Source organism: Ursus maritimus, unplaced genomic scaffold, assembly GCF_017311325.1.
Source record: "Ursus maritimus isolate PB19 unplaced genomic scaffold, ASM1731132v1 scaffold_8, whole genome shotgun sequence".
Classification (NCBI taxonomy): Eukaryota; Metazoa; Chordata; class Mammalia; order Carnivora; family Ursidae; genus Ursus; species Ursus maritimus.
Genome location: NW_024426996.1, coordinates 8366364 through 8393721, shown reverse-complemented (window position 1 = coordinate 8393721; position 27358 = coordinate 8366364). Strand labels below are relative to the sequence as shown.

The 27358-nt window shown below is 34.8% G+C and overlaps 1 protein-coding gene across 1 annotated transcript in view; it reads left to right on the top strand.

Moving 5' to 3' along the window:
- The first annotated feature begins 4075 nt into the window (after positions 1-4075).
- Positions 4076-27358, top strand: part of GRID2 (glutamate ionotropic receptor delta type subunit 2) — a 502073-nt gene continuing 478790 nt past the window's right edge. Inside the window, exons 1-2 of the mRNA XM_008707154.2 lie at positions 4076-4922; positions 21759-21964. Of these exons, the coding sequence (XP_008705376.1) occupies positions 4649-4922; positions 21759-21964 (480 nt within the window). The 5' untranslated portion in view covers positions 4076-4648. The remainder of the gene's footprint in view (positions 4923-21758; positions 21965-27358) is intronic.

Below are 27358 nucleotides of genomic sequence, written 5' to 3'. Positions count from 1 at the left end.
ATAATCCATCATATTAAACTCATTGATCAATTTTAAAATAGGCCCTGATTTCCGATATGATAAAATGTAAAAGCTACAAACATTTTAGAATTGTGGAAATATGGTACTCTGTATCTGAATTGGAGGAACTTAAAAGAATAAAGATTCATTCCAAGAATAAACTTCTTAGTTTATTATTAGAAATAAAATGGAGATAAGGATCACCTTTGGGGGTACAATAATTCTTATTAAATCCATGTATCTCCTTTTCTTATACCTCACCCCCACTTGCAAATAAAGAGAGTTAGAAAAATAGGGAAATTCCACTCTTCAGTTATAGCCGTATTGTCAACAATTATTACTGTAAAAAAAAAAGTAAGAGAAAATCAACAAATATTTATGTTCTGCAACAGTTACATCGAAGAGTGTCGCAGTTACAGTCCACCAGATTCATGTTTTCCAGAAAGGGTTACACATCAGAACTACTCATATAATACATCATAATGCAAATACATGAACGCTAGCCTGTATGAATAAGGTAGAACTTCTAGGAGTAGACTTAGTCATCTGTATTTTTTTTTTTAATCTCCACTTTGAATTCTGATACAGAATTCAGAGATTTTGGAAACACTATGGTGAACAGATTGGGAGATCTTTGAGGATGGAATCTGCCTCTGCATTCTCTGATCTCCAAAGAAGTTCCTGGTTCATGATTAAAAGTTGATAAATGTGTGTTGCAGAATAAATATATGAATGGAATGTGCTAAGGTCCTGATGTGACTTAAAATCACTGGAAGAGGTTATATTGGGACAAATTGGTCAGTCTAAAAAAGTTAGAAAATATATCACAGGGAATAAATATATTCAAGTAAGATGGTGCTATCCAAAAATATTTCACTGAGTTTTCCTTAAGAATTAAGTAACAGATAATCGATTTCGAGATCCTTTATAGATTTTACTTGTAATCCCATTTTATTTAACAAGAAAAATAAGACCCAAACTGATTAGTTTCAGAGATGAAAACTATGATAGTGTACATGAACTCATTTAACTTAAATTTACACATTTATACAGAGAACTTCATTTTCATAACTGCTGAGTGACCCAAAAGGGTGGAAGTGTTGCTAATTACAGTTGCTACTAAAAGAAGAAGTGGGGGTGGGGAGAAGGGGAAAAGGAGGAAAGGAAGGAAGGAAGAGAGGGAGGGGAAAAAACAGTGTGCTTCCAGCGATTGGTACAGGCTCCAAACATCTTTGATAGTGTTAAAGTCTCAGACAGCTGGAGTCACAACACCAGCAAGCGGTTCAATATGCTCTATGTTTGGAGGTTTGTGTGTACATGTACACATAAAATAAATAAATCATAGGAGTCAAAATAATAGTGGGAAAGGAATATGCTATTAAGAAGTCCTTATTTGGGATTCTTATCATAAAAAGATGGTGGATACCCATAAAAAATACACTTAGATCTTGCAAATTCAGTTTCACACTAATAACTGAAGAATGCATTGTATGGAACTTAAAGTCTAAATATTGCATTTTTCTAACAGTCAATACATGGAATTCTTGTAGCAAAAGGTAGATTGCCTCACTAATATTTGTTTCTGTTTTTGGTGTAGACTTTCATTTTCCCAAATCTCTCTTCTGCTGCCATGAGTTATAGTCTCTTTTTTTATGCCAACCGTTCTATAGGGCCCTATGAAGAGACAATGTCCAGAGCATATAAATTTGTATCTTCTCTTCTTCAGCCAACATTTTATATTGGTAAAAGGGGGCAAAATGGGTGTCAAATGTCTCCTTGATAAGTTGCTTTGCCGACCTATTCATATATGTGCCCAAATAGGGTCGTGTTTTGGGTCAGCTGGTTTCAATTCATTTTAGGTGTGTGGGCTCTTCCTTTTCTCCTGAGTGGATCAACCTCTTTTTACCAAACTTGACAATAGACAATCTCCAATTGAGCTTTTCCTTATGGAGACCTGTCTATCTTTTTTCTTTACCACACAAAATTTTAAGGTTACCAGTATCATTTGCTTATTATGGTGAAAAGCATTTTGGACAATGAGTTAGAGACCTGGGTCTTCTATTTTTTTAAGGGGGTACTGTATGTTCTCTTGACAACTGGGAACAATAGAAGGTTAAGCACCAGTAAGTGGGATATATGTCTAAGACTAGCAGGCTACTACTCTCACAGTCTCTTCCTATGAGAACCTAACACAATGATTTTGGTGCTCTTTCTTTTTGAGTCTCAAAATCTTTCTCATAATAGTGTTCCAGTTTACCAACCAGTCACAGATTAGCACAGCAGTTAAAGTTGATTTTCCCTCCCTGGACTACCTGATTTCTAAATTGCCTTTCAGATTTAATATTGCATGGTTTTCTGGTTGCAAATTCTATTTTGATGTTATGGAGAGTTTTCAGTCATTCTTGCTTATATATGTAACAGAGTAGATAATACCAAATACTAAATAATCCAAAAATAATACATTAGCTTATATAATAATAGCAATTGTTTCCAGTATTTGCTTAATTTGTGTTCTCACTAACAGAGGTTAATAGGAAGTAACATAGTTGGTTTGAAGAAATCACAGATTATATACTAAAGCAAATTTATATGATAAATAATGATCTATATATGACTCTTTAGAGTTTTTCTTTTTAAATGTAAAGATTAAAATTGACAATTTTCATATGTGACAGCATGTAATACTTAAACTGAATTTTCTCATCTCAACTTCTATACTTATAACTTTATAACTTTTGTGATAGGTTTATGTAAACTGTTGTATTTATTTGATCATCTTAAATTAGTATAATATAAACATTGTATTCAATTGTGATTACCTTAAGATATTCTCCATATTTTGATTTTAAATGCTAAATGAGCCAAGCTTCTAGACAAAATCTTTTTTAAAAAAGTGAATTCCTATTTGCTTATATAAATCAGCAATGGTCTTATTTCCTACAATGAGGGAGAAAACTTTTGACCAGTGTTTTTGCCTAAACCCATTGAAAGTATAACTATAAATTCATATTGCTTTTATAAATGTTAAATTCACAAACATGAGTAGGTTCTATGATTTTTACTGAAACTTCAACCTCAATCTGTTATGGCCTAAGAAGCATTCACCTCTGATGCTACCTTTCAAATTCATTTGAAATCCTATAACCTGTCTTGTGCTTGAAAATAATGTCCCTAATAATTATTAATTTATTTTGTATGTACTGCTTGGCTTAAAATTAATCATAATAAATTTATTTGGTGTTTATGTGCATATCATTGATATAGTACTTCTAAGCTTGCACTTTGTCAGCCTTCATTAACTGGCCAATTAATTACTCTCCTCTAAGTTTTTCTTTGATTTTTTTTAACTCTGCAAAACAGATTATAATAATGTATAAATATTGCGAATGTTATATCTACAATGCCTAAAATCTAGAATAATGCCTGGACCAATTATAATAACTGGCCTTCTCAGATAAAATGTATTTTATGTTGATTCCATCTGAATTTACTTTTTATTTTATTTCTAATCTCTTGCCTTCAAAGATTGGCATTCTGAAATCTCTCAGATATCTTAACTCTTATTAAGACTAAGAGTTAAGACCTATTAGGGGGCACCTGGCTGGCTCAGTCAGTAGAGCATGCTACCCTTGATCTCAGGGTTATGAGTTCAAGCCCCACAATGGGCTTAGAATTTACTTTAAAAATAAATTAATTAATTAAAATTTAAAAAATCAAAAAGGTTAAAAAAAAAAATGTGCACCTGGGTGGCTCAGTCCAGTAGAATATGCAACCGTTGATTTCAGGGTTGTGAGTTCGCACCCCATGTTGGGCATAGAGATTACTTTAAAAAAAGAGAAAGTTAAGACTTATTAACTCTTTTTTCTATATATGCTGTGTCTTGATATGTACTTATAATTTATATTTGATCCAGCTTTAAATATGTTTTGAAGTAAGCATATATGCATACACAGAATTAGAAATTGCCCAGCTAGAAACCAGAATGAAGTAATCGCTGAAACTTAGTATTTTATTTGACCATGAGTTTTCTGACTGCCAAGGAAAAGAACAAAAATATTTTCATTTTTTGGTTTAATCAGAGACAAAATGTCACCAAAGTTTTAGATTCCAGAATGGCTCTGTTTTCTGTCGCCAGAAATTCCTTATTTAAGCCTTTCATCTTCCTTTTATTCATTCACCAATTTACATATTATCTGTTCTTTGAAAACCTGTATTACATACACAGTGAGGAATTGTCTTTTCTCTGAATTTATACATTGATTATTATAAAAGTATAGCTGTCACTAATTGAGTGCCTATCATGTGAAAGGCAAATAACAGACACTGAATTATCTCCGATCCTAGCAATAATTCTTCAAGATTCATGCTATTTTACCCTCTTTGCAGATGATAAAACTGAGACCAAGAGAAGCTAAGTAATTTGTACAAGGTCAAATAGCTAATAAGGGCGCTGAGTTCATTAGCTGAATTCCAGTAGCACTTTGTAATTTGAGGATTTCTTCATGGAGAATGTTCATTAAAAAAAAAAAAAAAGTCCATAGTTGTGTAATAACCCCATAAGCTTTATTCACTGTTCCTCCAGAAGAGAAGATATATGAAACCCATTGACATTTGAATATTACTATGCTTTCTTGCAGCCTGTGAACTTATGAATCAAGGCATCTTGGCCCTGGTCAGCTCCATTGGCTGCACGTCAGCAGGGTCTCTCCAGTCTCTGGCAGATGCCATGCATATCCCCCACCTCTTCATACAGCGCTCAACAGCTGGGACCCCAAGGAGTGGCTGTGGACTCACGCGGAGCAACAGGAATGATGACTACACTCTCTCTGTGCGCCCACCTGTCTACTTAAATGATGTTATCCTGAGAGTGGTCACAGAATACGCCTGGCAGAAATTCATTATATTCTATGATAGTGAATATGGTAAGTGTTTATGATTTGTGTGAGTTTTGTAAGCTGATATTTGCATAGCAAGCAACTTCATTAAATCTTGAAAAACTTCAAGGAGCTCACCCATTGTTATCTGGGGTTTTCTTGTTCTGGCATAATCTTACAAATCTAGCAGCAAAAACAAAAAGTTTTGCTAAGTTCAAGTTCAATCATTTGTATTAAATCACTTTGAAGTCATTTTAAATAATAAATACCTATACCTAGTGTTCAGTTTATAAATGTTTCTAATAGGAATCCGACTCCAATATAGCTTGATTTTTCAAATAATGAGAAGTCATAAAGACATTACTGTCTTTCTCCCTTTTCAAAACATGTATATCTTTATAGAATAATAAAACACTAATTTGGACAGATCCTGGAACACTGAAAACCAATAATTTATTGGTTCAAAAAAAACCTGACATATTTTGCTTAATCCTTACACTCTTTGGGAGTAACAGTTTATATTACTTTATACTTAGCATGGCACTTTGTCTGCAATATGAAATTTCACAAAAAAGCTGAGTAGTGTGAAGACACTTAATTCAGTTAACTTCCCAAGATAAAACACAAAGCATTTGCCCTAAATTTACTATAATTCAAAGAGAAGATACTTTGTCTCAGTATTTTTCGTTGTGTTACATTAAGAAAAGTGAACAAAAATGAAGCTTATATTGGTTTTTTTTCTGAATAAATCTATTTTCTGACAGATCCCAAAGATGTTCAAATATAGTTTCTCCAATTTTTGTCATTAGGGGGAATGGAGATGGGTATAATAAAATGACAGAAAGGTCTTCATGAAGATATATATTTTAAAAAATATGTTTCTTTAGAAATTTGCCTTAAAAAGGAGTCTCAGAAAAATGTTTTCCATTCAGTATGGATGGGTCTAGTTTTTATTTTTTTATTTCAAAAAATCAAGAAGATTTCACCCTCGGTAGTGCAACCAATTTTTTCTTAGCAAATAAGTAAACATTTAAAAATGATGGTTTTCTTGTCATAATCAATCCAGCATTGTGAGCAATGTTGGGGAACAGTTACACGAGAGCAAGCCAGAAAGTGGCATCAATAGAACTGAGCACAAACAGGTTGGCAGAAATCTGGAAAGCAACGAATAAGAGCCCCTGTGGGCTCCCAGGGAGGGAGAGCAAGTGGCAGTTACATTTAGCCCTAAATATTCAAAGGTCGCATGGGGTTTTGGCAGCCAGAGTAGCATTAAACTTGACGGGTAGATTTCAGCCAGAAGTCTGTGGCCCTCTCCAGAAGCATACTTGTCTCCAGGACGGAAATCCTTATTTTTGTTGCTTAATTCATATTATTTAGGGATCACAGAACAAAACCAAGAGACTGAAATGAATAAAATAAAAAAAAAAAAAAAAAGAAGAGAAAAAATAATTGGCTCGTCGGTAAAGGAAGGATTGAACACAAGTTTGAAATTCACTGATAGGATTATTTAGTGAAGTAGTAAACTCTACCTCTGGAATCAATATGTCGAATATGCCTTTGTCAGTTTTCTTTCAGTCATATTATTTATGACTTTTATAACCTTAACTGGTATTCTTATGATCTCTGCTCAAATATAACTTGAAAAACTGAATTTTTAAACTGTAAACCTTTCTTTAAGAGGGGGAAAACATTTTTTAGTCCTATCAAAGTAGTCCAGTAAAATAAAGAACAGAAAAGTGATTTTTGATGAAAGTTTTTCACAACATTAAAATGTGAATTTTACTTTTTCATCATTATACATCCATGAGGAAAGAAAATCTCTTGTTATCTTGTTTCCAAGTCCTACATGGTTTACAGTTAGGAAATTCTTATAAGAGAAGACATTTTTATTCATTTTTGAAAATGTACACTAAATTCATAGTCATAGAAAATAATTTACATACATTTGAAATTCCTTGTTCTTTTTTCCTCTGTTTAATAAGTAAATAAGATGCTATAATCACAGTGTATGACTGAGTCCTCTGTTAGAAGCAGGGTTTGTTTTAGGAATAATAATAATAAAATAATAAAAATATTTTCTTTTACTTTGATGATAAACTTGCTTTTGACTTACTCTTTAATTTAATAATTCATAAAAAATTACCCAGCTTGTATCCTTAAAATTATTTCCAGTAATACTGTTGTTTAATAAAAGAAAATTTCCCTTTGATACTCACAGTAAATCTTGCTGGTAAAGAACTGGGCTAGAGTCCAAAATAAACATCAAGCTATCCAAATACCTTCTACCTTGAAGAGGGCTACATGTATTTACATATCCATTCATCAATGTCATCATTTTAAGTTCAAACATTGGAATTATACTTGACTTTTATCTTGGTTATCAGGAATTGCTTTCATTAAGGGATGGATTAAGCATCATCTATGGATGAAATAAAGCATCCTGCTGGAGCCAAATGTGATTGAAGATGTATTTTGCTTATAAAAATATACTTTAAAAAAAAAGGAAAAAAAAATTAGGCTTCTATATCCAGTTAATTAGAGAAACACTTTTTTCAAAAGCAGTTAATTATGATTAAGGGCACAGTATAAAAGTCTACATTAAATTTCCTAGCAAAGAAAATTCAAGTCTTTGATTCTAAGTAAATGGATGAAAACAGGAAAAAAATTGTGGAAGCTTTATTTGAATGGATTGATTCAAGACATTTTTAAAAAGGGTTGAAAAGAGTTTAGGAAGTGTTGAGCTTTTAAAAAATGTGTCATTTAAGAAATGTTCATTGCTCACTTGCATAGTGCAATGCAAAATATGAGATAAAAAGTTTTACAGAATATAGTCTTAGCCCTTAAGAAGCTTACAATTAAAAAGAGGTAAAATATTTATGACTCTTTTAATCGAGAAAATAGTGTGTTAAGTGTCATGAGTGATGCAAACTGAATGCTAATGGTGTGTAACGAAGAAGGTGTTGAATTTTTGGCAGCAGTGATCAAAGAAGGCTTTATGGGTGGACCTTGACCTAGAATATTGCCTTTCGAAATGCTAGCTAACTTTCACAATATGTGAGAGACAGTCACTCTGACAGAGAGAAAGTGTGAACAAGTCTTATAGCAATAAAAATATTAAAAATAGTATCTCTTAGCATTTAATTTGCCAGGCCCAAGAATAAGTATTTACATGTACTCTTCTCAACAGCTATGAAGTAGGTAATATTATTATCACAATTTTACAAATAGGAAAACAGAAAAAAAAAAAAAAAACCTGCTCATAAACACAGCTAAGTATCACAGCTAAGTATCAGAGCTGAGTTCTGAAGTCTGATGAGAGCCTATACTCCTAACCATGTATAATGAGTATAAAGGAGTTGCAGTGAACTATTCCCCAAGAATATAATAAAAAGGGCTAATCTTACAGAGAACGTTTATTATATTCAGGCTCTGTTCCAAGAGCCTACATATATCATCTCATTTAAGCCTTACAACAGCCCTCTGAGGTAGATGATGATGATAATGATGATGATGATGATGATGGTTTTTGCAAATGAAAAAACTGAGGATGTAAGACATCAGGTAATTTGTAAGTAAGCTGAGAAGCATGAATTCAAACAAATGATAGTCATTTCCCTAGTCCTTGCTTTTGACCACTAGAGTATTTTGATGCTATAGAAATAAGAATAGAATTCCTGACAACTGTAAAATTAAAAAAAAAAATAAGTTTACAAATGAAATATATAGAATCATCTTTATTAAAGAGAGACAATGATGTTAAGCCTTCAGATCTTCACCATATTAATATCATCAAGGAAAAATACTGTATGTCAATTCGGAAGATTCGGTTATCATTGGGAGTATGGAAAGAGGACAGTCATTGGACCATAGTAGGCTGATGCATCGGCACAAACAGCTGCCTGCCTGCAGACTAACCATTCTTGCTTTTAAATTTGCCAACAAAATGCGAAGATCATTTGAGGGACCGATACTTCCCATTGAAAAGCTACATTTTTTGGCTCTCTTACATCTGGGAATTGTGATATAATATTGTCAAAGAGCTAGGAAGGGTTTGGGTAGCTTGCATCAATTTCATGGATACTGGTAGAAAACACTCTACTTCTTTAGACAGATAGAAGACTTTAATACTCATGGTACAGTAAGCAGCGTGAGCCTCATATTAATGTTGCTTCCTCTTGACCTCGTGTCTGACAAGACTACGTGGAGCCCCTCCAGTGGATGCTGTGCATGCAGTGGGCTTGTATGACAGCTAAGGAACCCTAGCTGAGGGAATCTGTCTCTTTTATGATGGGCTTCTAAGTAAACCTGCTTGGCATATGTACAGAAAGACACTATCTTCACTGTAAATAAGTCTCTCTTATCTAGGGAGAGTATCTGCTTGCATAATATGCAGTAAGACACAAAACCTATGGAAAACTGTCTCCCCAAAAGATTTTTTTTGTTTGTACAATATTGTTGGCTTCTAGCAATTTTCCCTCTATATATGCCAGTCCTAAGACTACTCTGGTTAATCTTACTGACAGGAGGTAGGATCAGATCTATTCAGTCTCCTCTGCATTCATTTAGGGACAATATAAATAAGATTTTTAATGAGCAAGATTGATCTCAACCATGCCCATCAGGGTCCTGGACTCAAAGCTGAATAAATCCCATGAACTATCAAGAGCCTACTTAAAAAGTTAGAGAGTTTCCTCCTTAAATTTCTGTGTAAACCTTTTTACTTCGCCAGAGGCATTGATCCAGGTACAATAGGATTTATTTGTAATTGAAAAGATTCTACCTGTCTCACAAGGAGAAATTCTGTCATCCAGAACAACCTTGGCCAGTGAGTTGAGGCTGACCTGAATGACTTCCAGGGCCGAAGTGGTACCATCAATCACTTTAGTGAAATTCAGGGGGAAAAATTCTAATTGGATGACTCCTATCACAGGGAAGACTACCTACAGGACACACATCAGTAGCAAGTCAGATATGGCTCCATATGTCTCCCCCAAATTAATTAGGGTAAGCCTCACTTTAGAGAGATCTTAGTAAAGTACTACATTTTCCGCTCCTGGTGTTTACTGAAACACTTTAAAGTCTCAAAGCCACCCCTAATGTGCGACTCATGTCTTCAGAAAGGAGGTAACCTTCACGCAAGAACTATAGTTCTGGGAGTGCACATGATGTCCCTGGTGTCGGAGGGGTGTCCGGGAGATGGAGGTTAGGAAAGAGCAGAGGGAAGGGTTAATTACGTTGCTGGGACCCCCTGAGTGAGACCTATATCAATAGGGCCTTCGATATGACTACTGGTATTTCTAAGAGTTCTCAATTCATACAGGATATTTGAATCCAGCTGTTGTTTAGGGGGGACAGCCTGAGGTCAGTCAATACAGTCTGTCTTTAGTGTTTGTTTCAAGGTTTAGCAACCTACTATTGGGCCTGAAATTTCTTTTTGTAAACAAAGTTTCATTGGAACACAGCATGTTCATTTGTTGCATGTTGTCTATGTCAGCTTTTGAGCTACAATAGCAGAGTTGAACAGTTGCAATAGAAACAATATAACCCATAAGCCTAAAATATTACACTATGGTCCTTTAAGAAATTGTTTCAACTCTGTTCTATGGCATCAGTCTTTTCTTACAGCCCCATATAATGAATGAAAATAGAGGTAGAGAAGGTATTTGGAGAAATTGACAGGTGCTTTTCAAGGAGTGCATCCCCTGCTATTTCCAGTAGTCTTTTTGATAAGATTAAGGGAATGATGATCAAATCCTGAGTACAGCCCTCTCTGATGAGGAATAGCAGATCCAGCAGTCTGTTAAATTTAAGGCCTCAATATGAATTTGAAAGGTCTGCACCAGGATATTTTATTTCATGAAGAGAACTCCAAGAGTTGTTCTGAAAGACAAAAGTCATTAATATACATCCATTCTATTTTAGGGGGCCTAAGGATTTCCCTTCCCTGTGTTGGAGTTGTTGCTCTCCCTCCAGTTCCAGAAGACCAACTCCCTTAAGCTCCATTTAGGCCAAGCAACCACCCAGGTTGGTCTGGGGAAAGAGAAAGAAACATCATGCCTAGGAAGGGCATCAACCCACTGACCCCCAAGCACAAGAACTACAAAAGTAAAATAAAAATAAAAATAAAATAAAATACAAACCAATGGAAAGGCTTAAATAGCAAGCAACTAAATGTCCACCTTCAGAATATAGCAAAATAAGACTGTATTAAACGCAAAGTAGAATAAATAAAATAATTAAATAAGAATGGAAATTAATGAAATAGAAAATAAATAAACAATAAAGAAAACTAAGAGAGTCTAAAATTATTAATTATTGGGGCACTTAGTAGGTTCAATTGGTACAGCATGTGATTATTGATCTCAGGGTCATGAGTTCAAACCCCATGTTAGGTGGAAAGATTACTTAAAATGTTTTAAATAAAATTATTAATTCTTTAGAAAGATTAATAAAATTGATAGATTCTTATGAATATATAGACAAAAGTCATTTAGAATTGAATGTAGTGGATTCCTAGAACCCAAATTTGGTAATAGATCAGAATGACTAGTAGAGCTTTTTAATCATCATAGTGCTTGAGTCCCATCACAGACTCCTGGAATCAGAATTGTTGCAAGGTATGCAGCCAGCTTTGTTCCTCAAGGAGGCATTTGGAAACAAGAAATTTCAGCAGACCTCTTCTTCAGCATCTTTAACTGGTAGCATTGTTTTCCCTTCCAGAATATACCAAGGGAGAGAAAACTTACTATATTTTGAAGGAGCTTCCTTCACATTTGGACACTGGGTGTTTCTAGTTGTCAGAAAAATTTTCTTGATATGAAACTTAAAACACCAGTATTGGACAAAATGATCCATTTTCTGGAATAATATAAAAAAATAATCATTTTGCTTAAAATCATTTTTCAATAAGGAAGAAAATGATTAATGAACAATTTCCCATTTTCAATCTGTCGTGCTTTTCAAAGATTACACTTTTCTAAATATCTTTATCCCCGTCTATCTAGTTTTTCAGTACCTCTGTATATGATCTCATACATTTACTGATTATACATTAAGCCTCATGCTCTCTTATTGCCTTAGAGAGAGGCGTAGACCTCTTTTTAGCAAAAAAAACAAAACTACAGGCTTGTACCTTGTGTTTTTTTCATAATTTCTGTTTTTTTTTTTTTTAAATATGCTTAATCTTCATTGTATCATTTATCATATTGCCCTACCCCTCCAATTTTTCATCCTTAATTTGCTTTGATTTCAACCAAATCTCTGAAAGGAAGTTTGGTCAAGTAGGTGGAATATGATATTGAGGAAGGCTCATTAAATGCAATTGGGAGTAGTCCAGGTAGGCTATCAGAGAGGTCTATGCAAGGAATTAGTTGAATGTACTAGCCAATGGCTAGATTCCAGAATCAAGGAACCGACAATATACAGAAACCAGAAAGTTATAATAGTAGTAGGTGGTTCTTAAAGTAGAATAAAAGCAGATATATTTCTTTAAAGGGAGGATTCTATTCTGAGTATTGAAGAGAGAAAAGTTGAATTTTATTCCTGGGAGGATTGAATAGGACTGATTTACCAGAGTGACATAAGCGATAAGGTTGAAGTGCTCTTCATTGAATAAGCTATTTGAGTTCTTTAATTTCCTTTGCCTAGAGCAATATTGGTCTCACAGCCCAATATTGGATTTGATCTATTGACAGATCTATTAGATAGATCAAGTTATGAAGATTAGAGGGATAATATGATGACAGGGGTCCAAACAGCTTGTTACAGTAATGACATGGGGACATGCACTTATTGAAAGTAGTTAGATATCCTCTTACCATAGCCTAATCTCTACTTCAGTTTATCTATTGGTTTCATTCTTAGGCCAGATAGATGACACTGGTGACTCTAAGCATATCTTTACAAATTATTATACTAAAGAAAGACCCTTTTCCTGTTTTGTTTGTATATGAAATATCATACATATAGATATGTATGTAGACCAAATTTTAGGTCCTGTTTGGGTCCTATGCTGATCTAAATCAAAAATAATTGGCCAGGCACTCAGTGGGCTCCCAATCACCAGCCTGAATTTTGTGATGCATGAATTAGCTCTGGGTAAAGTGTAGGCATATGGACACATGTCCTTCTTTTTCCAGTTCGAAGGAAACTTTTCTTATAAGAAAAATAATTATTTAAACATTAACCAGATTATTTTATTTATGGTCATTAAATTTTAAGTCTTATGTTACTATTATAAAATTGAATTATATGAAATACATAAATTATAATTCAACATTTAAAATTGCTTTTAAAACATACACTTTTAAAGTCTAGTTTGAATATGCTTTTGTTTTGGTTTAGCTTAAATTTATTTTAGGTTCTCAAACTTTCTGACATTTTCCTTAGTTTCAGGATAGTATTTTTTCTTTTAAAACAGGATTTTTAGCCATATGTAAATTTCTACTATAATTTGTTAAACTGAGCATTTCTGAAAATCAGAGACCTTAAAGGGTATAATAGGTGTTGATAAAATAAAAAATCTTAAAATGGAAATGATGAAATTAAGTATGTATTTGTCTATATAGAGAGAAATATATATTTTTGACACCCATAGACACAAAAGCAAAGGAAAAAAACTCAACTCTAAGGATTACCAAATGGGTTACTTATGGGCTCTCCTGAATTCTGAAAACATTGATTTAATGATTCCAAATTAAAGGTCAATACATAGCCAAGTGACCTGAGTTACTTAAGCGCTATCGTTAAGTACATCAGTGTATCACCCTTTCCTTACAATTAAATTGCCATATGGTAAGTCCCTTTGAAATGAACATTGAATGATCACCCTGATGAATGCATTCCAAGGAATAATAGCATTTATTCCATGCATTTTGATGTAGGTTTAATCAAGGCCCCTAAAATGGACACATTCCTCTTAATTGATTGCAAATGTTTATAATTATCCTGAGGGTGTTTTCAAATGTCTAATGACTATAATATTATTAACTATCTCTCTAGACAGTCTTAAAGCTGTTTATTACTCATTTGGCCACTTTCCAACTTTCAGTTCTCTCATTTACTTCAATGTGCATCAATAAGCGTATAATTAATCCAAGCATCTTATCGAACTATTTCCTTTGCGTTAGTCTGTAGTATGTCAAGTAGGTAAAAAAGATGTATTGTACTACTTTGGATTTGTTCAATAGTCAAATGTCCTTATTGATCAGCATTCCCATAAAGATGACTCTCATACTAAAACACTATGATCTAATGCTAAAATAGTAAGTTCTCATCAAATAGAAAATCTTAGTGATGGGCCACTGCTGCTGGACTGTGTCATCTCAAAATCTAATACAGCATATAATCCTTATTTTCTAAATACACCACAAATGGCAAGGGAATACTCAATGGAGACTTACATCCCTTTTGAAGTAAGGGTTCTTCTAAACAAAAATTTTTAAATCACTCAGTGGTGAAAGACTTATTTTCTCAGGAAATGAGGCATTTTGGAGAGTATACTTTGCAATTTGTATGTTGGGAAAAGCCATTCAGCTCAGTGATCTCATGGATCCAGCAACATGCCATATTCCTTTTTATCTAAAAAGAAAGTCGTAAGACTCTAAATATTAATTTTAAAGTCAGAATTCTGTCATAATTTCGGAAACACCAAGATTAGCTGAAATCAGTGCTGATCTGCTCCAGGGGAGGTCTTCATCGCATTAAGTGATCAAAATGGTTAAATGCTCCTAATCTACTCAAATGAGGGAAAAAGATGAGTAGACCAAAAAAAAAAAAAAATCAGACTTACAGAGACTTAGTGACAAACTTCTTTTCATACCATAGTCAATATTTTAAATTTGACATTTGAACATAATGATCAGGCTGAAGAATACTTTTTGATAGATTCCAGAGAATGTCACTAAATTTAGTTAAATTGCAACTGCAGTTTGGATAAATGAGTAGTATAGTAAGATTCCTCTATCTACTATAGGGCCTGTGTCATCATCAATGCTTTAGATAATGAACTCCTTGAGGGCAAGAATTGTTTTTGTCTTGCTCAACATTCTCTTCCAAGTACCTTTCAAAGTGCTTGACACACAATAGGCGGAGAGTTGATTCTAAAAAAGATCTATTTGAATGCCAACCACTGGTTTGCAATGAACAACAGGATATCATACTACTGGTTTTGGGGTCAGTTTGGAAATGTGTTTATACATTAGATTCTAATATAGCCTGGGATTTTTCTATCCTATCTACATTAATGTAAACCATTTTAATACAGATTAAATTTAATCTTTCATTAGTCATTATAATAAAGTCACTATTTTGCACAATTTAATAAAATACATAAGCTTCATGGGGCACCTGGGTGGCTTAGTCAGTTAAGCACCCAACTCTTGATTTTGGCTCTCATAATCTCAGGGTCATGAAATAGAGCCCAGGCTGGGCTTAGTGCTTAGCATGGAGTCTGCTGGAGATTCTTTCTCTCTCTCTGCCCCTCCCCCGCTCACGTGTACACTCTCTCTCTCTAAATAAATACAATCTAAAGAAAAGAAATAAAATTAATTGATTACTTAATTAAGCTTCAATCAGCCAGTATGCCTTAGAGGGTTGTGGGAAGTGGCCTAAGTAGGTTACACAAGTCCCAAGTCAGATGTCAGAGAAATTGATCGTTGCTAGAATATCAAGTTCTGAGAATGTTACCTAGGTAAACTTTTAGTCCTTAACAAGATTTTCTTTTTTCATTTTTTTCTTAGAAAAAGACAGCAGAAGAAAATTAGGAACCAATGGGACTTTGGGTTAATAAAGTCTTAATAATGAAAATGCACATTGCTTAGAAATTTGCTTTAATGTTTCACAAGCCCTATTTCCTTTTATCTGAACAACCCAGTAATTAAACTTTTTTTTTTTTTTCCCCAGCAATAAGGTATGGTTAGTTGCTACTTATCCTATGCTTCCATTTCTTGCTTCCATTTTTTTTATTGGCATTAATCACATTAAAACAGAATTACCAGTTTAAGCTGTCCTTTGCTCTACTCAACTATATGTACCTCAGGGATGGGAACTGTGGTTTCACCTTCATCATTAAACTATCAGATGTTTATATAAAGATGGTATATTAGTCAATACCCTTTCTCTTAAAGGGACAGAAGCTCATTTCAAACGAAGTGAGCAAAAATTTTTGGATTGAATCATGTAGTTGAGAAGTCCAAAGAATAGCCGCCTTGCCTCTGTTTCACTTCACATGTTGGCTTCACTCAGCTTCTCTCTAGACACACTGCCCCTTGCAACCCCAAAATTACATCAGTACAACTTGTGATATAAAAGAGAGATCATTTTTGTTTCATTATCCATATATCAAATTTCAGTCCTCATTTGAATCCTGTGACTATCCCTAAGACCAGGAACATGGCAAGCTCAAATTGACCGTCCTGGGATACATGACCACCTAGTAATAGAGTGTAGAGTGCCGTAGAATGTGGAACACAAGGGATGGGTCCAGGTCTGCTTCTTAAGTGAAGGATGAGGTTTTGTTATTTGGAATAAAGGAGAAGAAACACTGGGAAGCTAAAAACAACATTAACTATGAAATTAATTCCAAGCTCACAGGGCCATGTGGGTATCAAAGTAAGGATCCAAACCCAGTTGTCTGACATCAAGTGTATTGTATTTTCTTTTCCATAGTAGAAAGTTGTTTCAAAAGAGAAAGATGCAGTGATTTATAAAAGCAAATTATTTATAACATCAAATTACCCTAAAAACCAAAGCAATAAATGCAAGGAAAATTCCTGGATGCATTCTAGTCTTTGCCATCCAAACCCACCTTCAAAACTAAAGTGCTTATTTACCTATCTACTGAGAGCATTGGCAGCTGACTACCCTCCCCAGGAATTGCCCTCAGCTGAAGAGAATGACCAAACCAAAGCCCCGGGAGGATGACAGAGTTTCTCCTTCCACAGGTCCTAACGTGGGATAATTCTGAGGGCATCCCACTTCCCGGGGTCCAGGCAGGGCTCTGTTGAGCTGCACCACAGCTCTCCCTCTGCTGGCTCTTGCTCCAGGAACAAAGATTATTCCTGAGAGCTGTCCCCAGTGAACTTCCCTTTCTTCCATCCTTATCTCCAGAGTCTATTTCCCTGGGAACTCAATCTTCTACAGAATAATAGGTTTTTCTTAGGCCTGAAGGACAGCTAGAGCTAGACTAATTAATAACTGAAACCAAATAAATGTTACTGGGAAAGGTATTCATGTTTGTAATATTTCTTAATATTTTTATTTAAAAGTTTCCTCTATCTAAATAATATGTAATACACACTATTAGTCAACGTGTGAATATCTGTGCTTTACCTTCCTATATAGCATGGACCGAAAAAAATCATTTTAAGAGCAGTAACGATATGCTAATCCAGGTTCTCTGATAACTACCTGTGAGGATATCAAGCAGATCAGACTGAGAGACCATAATATAGGTAATATGCATAATGTTTCGGGTATGTACATATATGGGGGAAAGGGAGAATCCATAATCTTCATGGCTTTTTCGAAGGAGTCTGTGACACAAAGTAAGTTTAGAAATTGGAGCATTGGTCCCCAAATTGGTTTCTTAAGGATCATCAGCTGAAAAAAACTCTGGGCTTTGTCATGAGAGTTTTTATTTTATTGGAATGGGGTGGGGCTCAGAAAACTTTATCAATAGGTGTCCAGATGATTCCAAAAATAAATTAAGTGGAGCACAAGTTGAAAAATAGCCATCTAAGGACTAAAGTATATTTCTGTATTAGTTTTCTATTGCTGCTGTAACAAATGACCACAAATTTAGAGGCTTAAACACCACAAATTATTATGTGACAGTTCTGGAGGTCAGAAGGCTGACATGGGATCTCAATGGGCTAAAATCAAGATATCAGCAAGTCTGTTCCTCTCTGGAGGTTCTTGAGGAGAACCATCCTTGCCTTTACTAGCGTCTGGAGACCACCCACCTTTCTTTGCTGTAGGTCCTCTTAATGTTGCATCTCTTTGAAGTTTCCCCAAAGTCAACTCATTCTTCAACAGTCAGATCTCCCTTTGACTCTCTCATCTTTTTCTTCTAATTTTAAGGACTCTGCAATCACTAGCCCCACCCTAATAATAAAAGATATCTCCCCATCTTTAGGTCAGGTGATTAACAACTTTAATGCCACCAGGAGCATTAATTCCTCTTTCCTGAATAATTTACTCACCGGTTCCAGGGATTCGGATTTGAGCATCTTTGGAAGGTCGCTATTCTGCCTACCACAAGTTCTTTTACTGTACCCAGGAAAAAAAGTCATTTTTTTCCCAAATCTTATGTTTAATAACTCAGTTAATGAGCCTTCCTCCCCTCGCTGTTATAGAATTATCTGGTCAGGAGAATTAATAATCACTGGAAATACCAAACTGAAACTGCTATTTAACTTCCTGTTATGAATACATAGCACTCAGTCACACCCACAGGCCGGGAAGCTCCTTGAAGTTAGGCACTATGTCTTGTCTCTTTTGTTTCTAGGACTTTTCTTTATACTTCTTGTCAAGTCATAGACACACAGGTAAGGTCGCTGAATAATTGTGATGGTTAATCATGTTTATGAATTAACAAAACCAAAGGCCCACTCTCTCTTGCGATGACTCGTCCACAGAGAAGCTAAGAGACAGCACGATTCAGATTCTTCTCATATTAAACTTACCAGTTGCCACATATCATGGGTGTTTGGTGTTATTCTTAAACAAGCAAAGCTATTATTATTTAATTCCTGCATTCCAAGGTTCTAAAACGTTATGCATGCTATTATGGGTAGCTACCCAACAGTAAATTTTAGGCAATTACGTTGTTCTATAGGTGTGGAAAGGGGTGGTTTCTTAGCAAGTGATTATGTACTATTATTAGCAATAATAGCAACAACTATGTGTCAGACCCTACACTAGATTTTGTGCATACACACACCTGTGCACACCCTCACTGATCTTTGAAGACATCAATAAAACAAATATTTCCTTATTTACAGACCAAAAAACAATTTTGAAAACTTTACAGTCACATCATCTAGGCAGTGATAACCAGAATGTCAGACTAAGGAAGCAAAGGGATAATAGCAATTTTTTTTATCACGTCATTTTTCTGAATAAATAATAATATATCATATTACTTAATTTTTGGCCAAAATAAAAGTTTTAAAAAATGCCATACAGTTTGAAGTCAAGAGGAAATCATTTATAAGCTCAATTCGAACTATACTAACAAGTCCTCCCAGGCTCAGACCGCTTTTCATTCTGTACACATAGCTTGTCGTCCACTTAGATCTTCCACTTGAAACTGTCAGTAGTTTGTATTTAGGATAAAATCAAAACTTCTTTCTGTGTCTCACCGGGAACCACATAATCTGACCCTCCCTCTCCATGCACGTTTGCCTCATTCCACTCTCCCCTCACTAACGTGGCTGCACCCACACTGGAATCCTTTAGGTTCCTCAAACACAAACTCTTCGCTGCCTTGGGGCATTTTCCATGCTGTCATCTTCTCTCCTTAAATTCTTTGCCTGGGTAATGACTTCTCATCTTTTAGATCAATTTAAATACCAGTTTCCCAGAGAAACCTCCCTACTATTACAACTAAAATACATTCTTCTCGCCCCCCTATCGTTATCTACCAGAGCACCCTTACTGTTTTCTTCCAAGCAATTAGTGTGATTTGTATTTATTAGTTTACTTGCTCACTGTCTATTTCAATGTGGGGTATTCACTGTTGCATTTCTTGCACACAGCATTGTACCTGTATTTAGTAAATACCTTATGGAACTTTTTTTTTTTCTTTTTCTTAAGTTATATGAAATTGCACCAGAATATTGTATCTGTGAACAGAAGATTTCCTAGAACATAAATGATCTGGAGCCTTAAGCTTTGGTCACAAAATATATTTCAATGTATTTCTTGTTTTGTTTGTCTTATATTTAATTGCCCATTTAAGTGCTTGAATATAAAGAACAACAACTGCTTACAATTCCATATCAAGGATCTGCTCTGACACAGATTTTCAAGGCAGATGGTTCTGGGGTAGGGGGCAGGCTTCTATATTTTTAGTAAGATTCCCAGATGATTCTGATTCATACCAAAGTTTAAGAACACCTGTTGAGTGTATTCATAGTCCTGTTATAGGTCTACCTGTATCTAACCTTTCGTCCCATCCATGCTTGAGTATTTTATACCTCAGGTACTTTCTGACTTGGATATTTAATGAGTACATAATTATTTATTAATATATTACTCCTCCTTTTGCATCTCTTGTTCTGCTCTAGATGAGGATTTGTTCTTTTAAGCTGCTATGATTCTGACATCCTGGGTTTATAATATATTTAGTGATAAGAAATACAAGGTAGAATTCACACAGTTATTTATTTTAAGAGTTTGAGATTCACTAAATAACATATACTACTTATAGAATTGTTTTAAAATAAAACCAATCATAAAAAGAAAACAAAGTTCTTTTTATTAATTTGTTAACTCTGCAAATATTAACTTTTGTTGTGAGCAAATATCAGTTTCCAAATTTGTGGCTATTTGTTTTCTTGTTTTGTTGGCTTATATACTGCTTTTGCTTTTAATTGGTAATGTATTGAAAAACACATGAACTAATTATTGCCCTTGAGAGGCGAATTTTACATGCATGCAATTATGTACAATTGGGAGTTTTGAGATATAGTCCATTCGTAGTAAGTAACCTATAATCCTTATTACTTCTTATCTTTCACCAGTTTTTCCCTTTAAATAATTCATGCCATGGATATATATAGAAAAATATGGGTTATTTTATAGTAAAAGCAAATCTGCTATATTAAGATTATATTGTGGCAGATGCATCTTCCAGTCATATTTATCAATGTTCAGATCCCTTCTTTTATAAACAGCCCATGCATACTAGGAAGAAATATTTGTAACATTTCAGACACTTATTATTACTTGAATATACACCAAAGTACAATCTGTACTGGATTTTATCCTTTTTATTTAAATATGAAATAGAGACAATTTTCTTTTTTTTTTTTTTAATTTAAATTCACTTAGCCCACATATTGTTGGTTATATGATATAGTACTAATGATATAGGGCATCACTAGTTTGGGATGTAGAGTTCAGTAATTCATCAGTTGCATAAAACCCAGTGCTCATCACATTTTCATTTGATAATCTTTTAGAACTTTGCTTATTTTGGAATGGGTATGTGAATATATGTTTTATACACAAAATACATTCCTCATACTCCTGAAAAGAAAACTATCTCCTACCAGGTTCACCATATTTGAGCTAAGGAGGTGGTACTCATAAATTTAGACAAGAATGTGGCTATTTTATTTGTGGTCTAAGTGACCTCAAACCCTTAGAAGACAACTGCTCAAAACCCCCTTTCTATTTAGATTATAAATGTCAAGTTTAGTGATATTGTTGCCCACTTTTAGAAAAATTAATAATTTTGATATAGATTCATCTGCTTTTAATGATATTCATATTTTACCTTAAGTTAATATCATTCTTTAATGCTGGGCAAAATAACAAATGTACTTTCTTTATCTCACATTTATTTTAGACAAGTGAGGGTCCTCCTCAACTATTTCCCTCTACCCTGCCCTAAGATTTTTTAGAGGTGAGATAATTTAAAATGCTCAATGAAGAGAAAGAAATTCATTTAAGGCATAATAATTCCTACACTTTTTATGTAAACACGTTAAATTGTGCTATGCCTAAAATATATTTGAGAGTTCTATCAGCTACTCAATTCGTAGTTTTAAATAGCCTACAGTGTTGAACAATAAACTGCATTTGGTGTGAGCGAAATAGTTTTTATCTCCCTTCTCTGCTCTAATTCACATTTTGATGGGCTTTTGATGTTCCTAGATATCCGTGGAATACAGGAGTTTCTGGACAAGGTGTCTCAGCAGGGAATGGATGTTGCATTGCAGAAGGTAGAAAACAACATCAATAAAATGATCACTACTCTTTTTGACACCTTGAGAATAGAGGAACTGAATCGCTATCGAGACACTCTTAGGCGAGCCATCCTTGTTATGAATCCTGCTACAGCCAAATCTTTCATTACTGAGGTAAGTAAAAATTGTCTTGGGGTTGGGGTAGGGTTAAAAAAATTAAATGCTTTGGAATAGATCTCACGGTCAAGTTGAAAATTCAGAGCCGTATAGGAGAATTAACTACACAACTGTCATTAGCCCTAATGGAGGTTGCACACTGAATCCCTTGCTTGTTGCATTCATCCTGCGCAAAATTTTCACGCATCCTGCACAGTTAACTGCTGAGAATGTTTGTATTTATATATTTAAGCACATAGCCAGGATGGTTTTAAGAAATGTCATGGGAGTTTAAAAGTGTTGTTGACCCTGAAATACTTTAACACGTTCAAGAACAAATTCACAAGTGCACAATTCTCCAACTAATCCTTAAATTTTTGCAAGTCCGAATTTTACCTCTGAGAAAAGATCTACTCGAACCAGGCTATTATTGCCTGAACGTGATTACTTTTACAAAAACAAAGAGCAGATTTACTTCTGTTCTGTGAACTCTGTACCAAGACGAATAATTAAAACTATCTGAAACTCTCTGCAAAGTGATGACCATTGTACATTTTATGATGCTGCATCTTCAAAATTTTAATTGTATCTGTTCATTTGGCTAGAAGCTCCAAAACTTTGTAAAAATGCAATTAAGACTTTTTAATGATGGGTATAACATCTTTATGTTCTAAAATGCTTGCTAGTGCCTTGACAGGATTGTTGTCATTTGCCTTACTTCAAGTTTTTTAATTTTATATAGTGCTAGGACTGGTCATGACGTTACATACTTTCACATGGGTTTTATTATTAGTGTTTTTAATTTTGGTGACTTTATTTGACTAATAGTTTTTTCCTCACTTCTCTAGTAAGCTTTCTTTAGCTCCCCAAGTACTGCTATAAAGCCTCCGAACTAGGAATGTGTTAGAAATTCTTTGACACTCTATAATCTAATTGGTGTCAAGGAACTGAAGCAGAATATAAATCATTGAGAAGAATAAAACTTTTGGAAAACTATCAATAACGTTATTTTCTTTAACATTTTAATAGAGAACTTTGTTATGCAGTTAAGGGCAAATATAGAACTTTGACCTTTTCTAATCTAGCAAATTACTCAGAGAGTCTTTGAACAACTACATTTTGCCACAATAGAAAGAATATTTCCAATTTTATGGGTGTTGGTTCTTTCCTTCAAGAAACACAAAATCTGCTGAAGAATTTAAGATAAATACACAAAGACATATAACATAAGTTGGAATCTTAAAATTATAATAAGTGATGTTTAAGCATCTGTGGTCACCTTTGGTTGAGGATTGTGGAGATCAGAGAAGGCTTCGTTGAGAAGGCACATTTGAATTGGATTTATTATCTTGACTAGGAATTCACAAAAGAAGTGTGGCATGCAACAGACAAATGCAAGTCCATCCCAGCCACTTTCTGGTCATATGGGATTGGCAAATTACCTAACATTTCTGAGCCTCCATTTTATCATCAATAAAATGAGAATAATATATTGATTTCAACTTATTAAATTTGTAATGTAATGAGACATCCTGTGATATGCCTTAAAGGAGGGAAGAGAGGGGTGGCACCTAGTAAGTACTTAAAACATGGTAACTTCTAGGTCATTTTTTTCTAGCATATAGCACATGACTGACCATAGCAGATGCTCAAAAAATATTTGGTGAACCGAAAAGAATATCAAGATGTGCAAAGACAGTTCTTGACTGTATGCTTAGAATAGAGCAAGTAGTTTTATATAGATTCAAAGTAGGATATGTGAAAAAGAGAAGTGACCCACAGTATGTAACACACAGATATAAACCAGACGGCAAAGTCCCATGAGTGCCAGCTAACAATTCATGTATATTTACTAAGCAGTCAGAAGAAATGGGCTGAGAAGAGGGACAAGATGACCAAGGGCTTTTGCCAAGTCATGATCTTGACTTGTATTCTGACCATGGCCCCTTAACCTTGACTCTGAACTTGGATACTTGTAATAATCTACTGTTTCCCTCTTTGTTCCCAAACATATGAAATCTATTTCTGTGAGTTTCCTGAGACTTCTCTTCTTCCTCTACCCAGACACCACTCCCCCCCCAACTCACTTGTCTTTCACAATCGCTGATTTTATGTCTCCAAACTGTACTGTTTATTCTATAGTCTCAAACAGTGATGTGAGAATGACAGAAAGAATATGAACCCACTTGCCTTCCCCATCCTAAGCTAGCTGTTTTCTCTGACCTGTATACTGGTTCCCGTTTTCAATTAACTGCTTTCAAATATCTTTCCACTTCTTCTGCTCTCCCATGGGTTCTGGGAGCATTTCCCCACTGAGGAAATAGACTGGCCCCTCAATACAAGAAAAAATTAATTCAAAAGGCAAACAACATGGAATTCAAATGGCACACAGCACCAAAGTTCTAGAGATACAAAGAATAGATTTTGTATGTATGTTTATGTGTGGTCTTTGCTCAAGGATAAAGATACCAACGCTAGTTTCCCCAGTTTAGCCCAGATGGTCTGCTTGGTTTTTGTAGAGGAGAATCCTTTTCTCCCTCTCTCTTTCTCTCTCTCATCTATGTATGTATGTATGTATGTATCTATCTGTCTGTCTATCTATATGGATGTCAGCTTTCAAGGACATTTTGCAGGAGCCAGTGTGTGAGAAGGCCTTTGTGAGAATCAGCATGTATTTAACTTGAATCAGTCCTCTTTATTCACTGATTCTGTATTTGCAAATTTGCCTACTCACTGAAAGTTATTTGTAACTTGAAAATCAGTACTAGGGATGTTTTCATAAGCCATTCACAGAAATGTTCAGAGCTGTGAAAAATCTGAGTTGCCTGACAGCCCATATTGCCAGCTAAGGTTGAACAAAACTGTGCTCTGCATTCTTGTTTCAGTTCTCATACTGTAAATAAATGTCCTTTTTGCAGTTTATTTCATGTCTCCTTTTTCGCATTTTTTGTGCCATTTGTTGGTGATTTCACTGCTGAAAATGGCCTCCAAATGTAGTGCTGAAGTGCTGTCCTTAACTGCAATGTGTCCTGCTGAGAAAATACCTGTTCGATAAGGTCCACTCGGGCATGAGTACCCTTGGCTGTGAGTTCAGCGTTAATGAATCGACATGTTATTGTTTGAATGTTTATGCTTGCCCCCTTCAAACTCATATGTTGAAATCCTGTGCCCAATGTGATGGTTTTAGGAGGTGGGGCCCTTGGAAGCTGCTGAAGTTCTGAGGATGAAGTCTTCATAAATAGGATCAGTGCTATTCTAAATGCTAAACCCTGCAGAGTTCTCTAGTACCTTCCACCAAGTAAAAATACAATAAGGAGTCTGCAACGAAAAGAGGGCCCACTTTTGCATGGTGCAACCATGCTGGCACCTGACTGAGCTACAAGCCTCCAGAACAATGAGAAATAAATTTTTGCTTTTAATAAGCTACCCAATCTGTGGTATTTTGTTATAGGAGCCCAAATAGGGGCGCCTGGGTGGCACAGCGGTTAAGCGTCTGCCTTGGGCTCAGGGCGTGATCCCGGCATTATGGGATCGAGCCCCACATCAGGCTCTTCCGCTATGAGCCTGCTTCTTCCTCTCCCACTCCCCCTGCTTGTGTTCCCTCTCTCGCTGGCTGTCTCTATCTCTGTCAAATAAATAAATAAAATCTTAAAAAAAAAAAAGAAATAATATTTTGAATCATGACATTTTAGATTTGGAACATGCATCATTTTGCCCAAATTCCAAATTTGCAGTTGAAAAAACTAAAGGCCTCTCTAGATCCAATCAATATTGTTCTCTAACTTCCTCCAGCAATGTTTAACACCCTTGCAGCTAGTGCTGTTTGTGGATGGTAAGGGACACTCACAGTTTGAAAATAGTAAAGTTGTCAGCAGGCCAAAGGGGTACATGATTGTCAGATCCTAAGAGAAGTATTTGTAGAAATAACTTACCAAGGATTATATGATGGATAGAAAGGCATATGAAGCTAGAAAGAAACTGATGGATTGGGATAAAAAGAAAGATACAGGAAGTAAAGGTTATGATGAGGGCAGAGACTTGTTCGGTAAGGACCTAAGAGAGGGGGAGAGAGGGAGGGGGAAATTCTAGCCAAAAGAGGGGGGATAGCAGAACTCTCACTTTTACTGCTTCCTACACATTGTAAGTGGGCACAGAAAGTTGTTGAAATATGCAAAGGAAACATTAACCTAAAAGTCAGAGGAATGAGTTTTAAAAAAGAAATTGCTCACTTAACATTGTCATTTAATTGCTAAAGGGAAAAATGGGCATATCAATTCTGTTTGCATCTTTTCTTCTGTCTCTGGAGCAATTATGTGGCACTGAGTTAATTATGCTCCCTTTGAAGTCTTAGAAATTTAATACATTGCATGTCTACAGTTAGTGCTCCACGTCTCATTCAAGAGTTTCAAAGCTTTAAGAAACATACTGCTGTTATGTGCAGCTGAGTAAATCAACCTGCTGTGATATTGGTATAAAATTGTTACCACAATATACCTGTTAGTGTCCTTGAAATTAATATGGTGAATCAGGAGTGCTTACATGGTTTGATTTAAATATGGATTGGGATGATATTTTGAAAACAACTTTATATATATATATATATATATTTCATTCATAGTAGAATGATAAGAAAATCAATTCTTTGAAAACAGAAAGTTTTATTACTTATATGGTAATGAATATCATTTCCTGTTTGCATTTTTTCAAGTTTTCAGGAAGGAACCCTACTGTTACACGAAATCCTTTTATTCTGTAATGAGAGAAGTATATTATCTCTTATTCCTTAAACATACTTTATGAAATAGTTTTCATTTCATTGTACTATATTCCAGAGAATTTTGATCTTGTCAGACAACTTAAAGGCAAAGTTACTTACTTCAAATATATAAGCAGCTTGCCAGAAATAAGCCTTAGGAAGGTTTAGGAAACAAGTGAAGATATCTTTCTCAATGAAGACAGCAAGGTTCCCAATCATCAAAAGGTACTCTGAATATTCAAATTACTGTGATCATTATTTAATATCTATTTAAATAACTCAGTATTTTACCAAAAGAGAAATTATTTGGAGACATTATGCAATGTACAGTTTTTAAGATGTCACTATCATATTTTTTTTCCCAAAATTAATCCATTGCATGAAAGTCTCTCTAATACCACTGTGTCCTTAGGTGGCTGCCATACATTTTTTAAAGTAAACCTTGTATTGAAATATAACATACCCCTCCCTGACTTCTTCTCATTCAGTTTTCCCTCCCTCTCCCTATGGTCCTCTGATCAAAAACTAATGATGTACTATATGTTGGTTAATTGAACATAATAAAAAAATAAATACATAAAATAAAAAATAAATAAAATAATTTTAATATTGTAAAAAAAAAAAAAGAGATGTAACACACACAAGAATAGTGCACA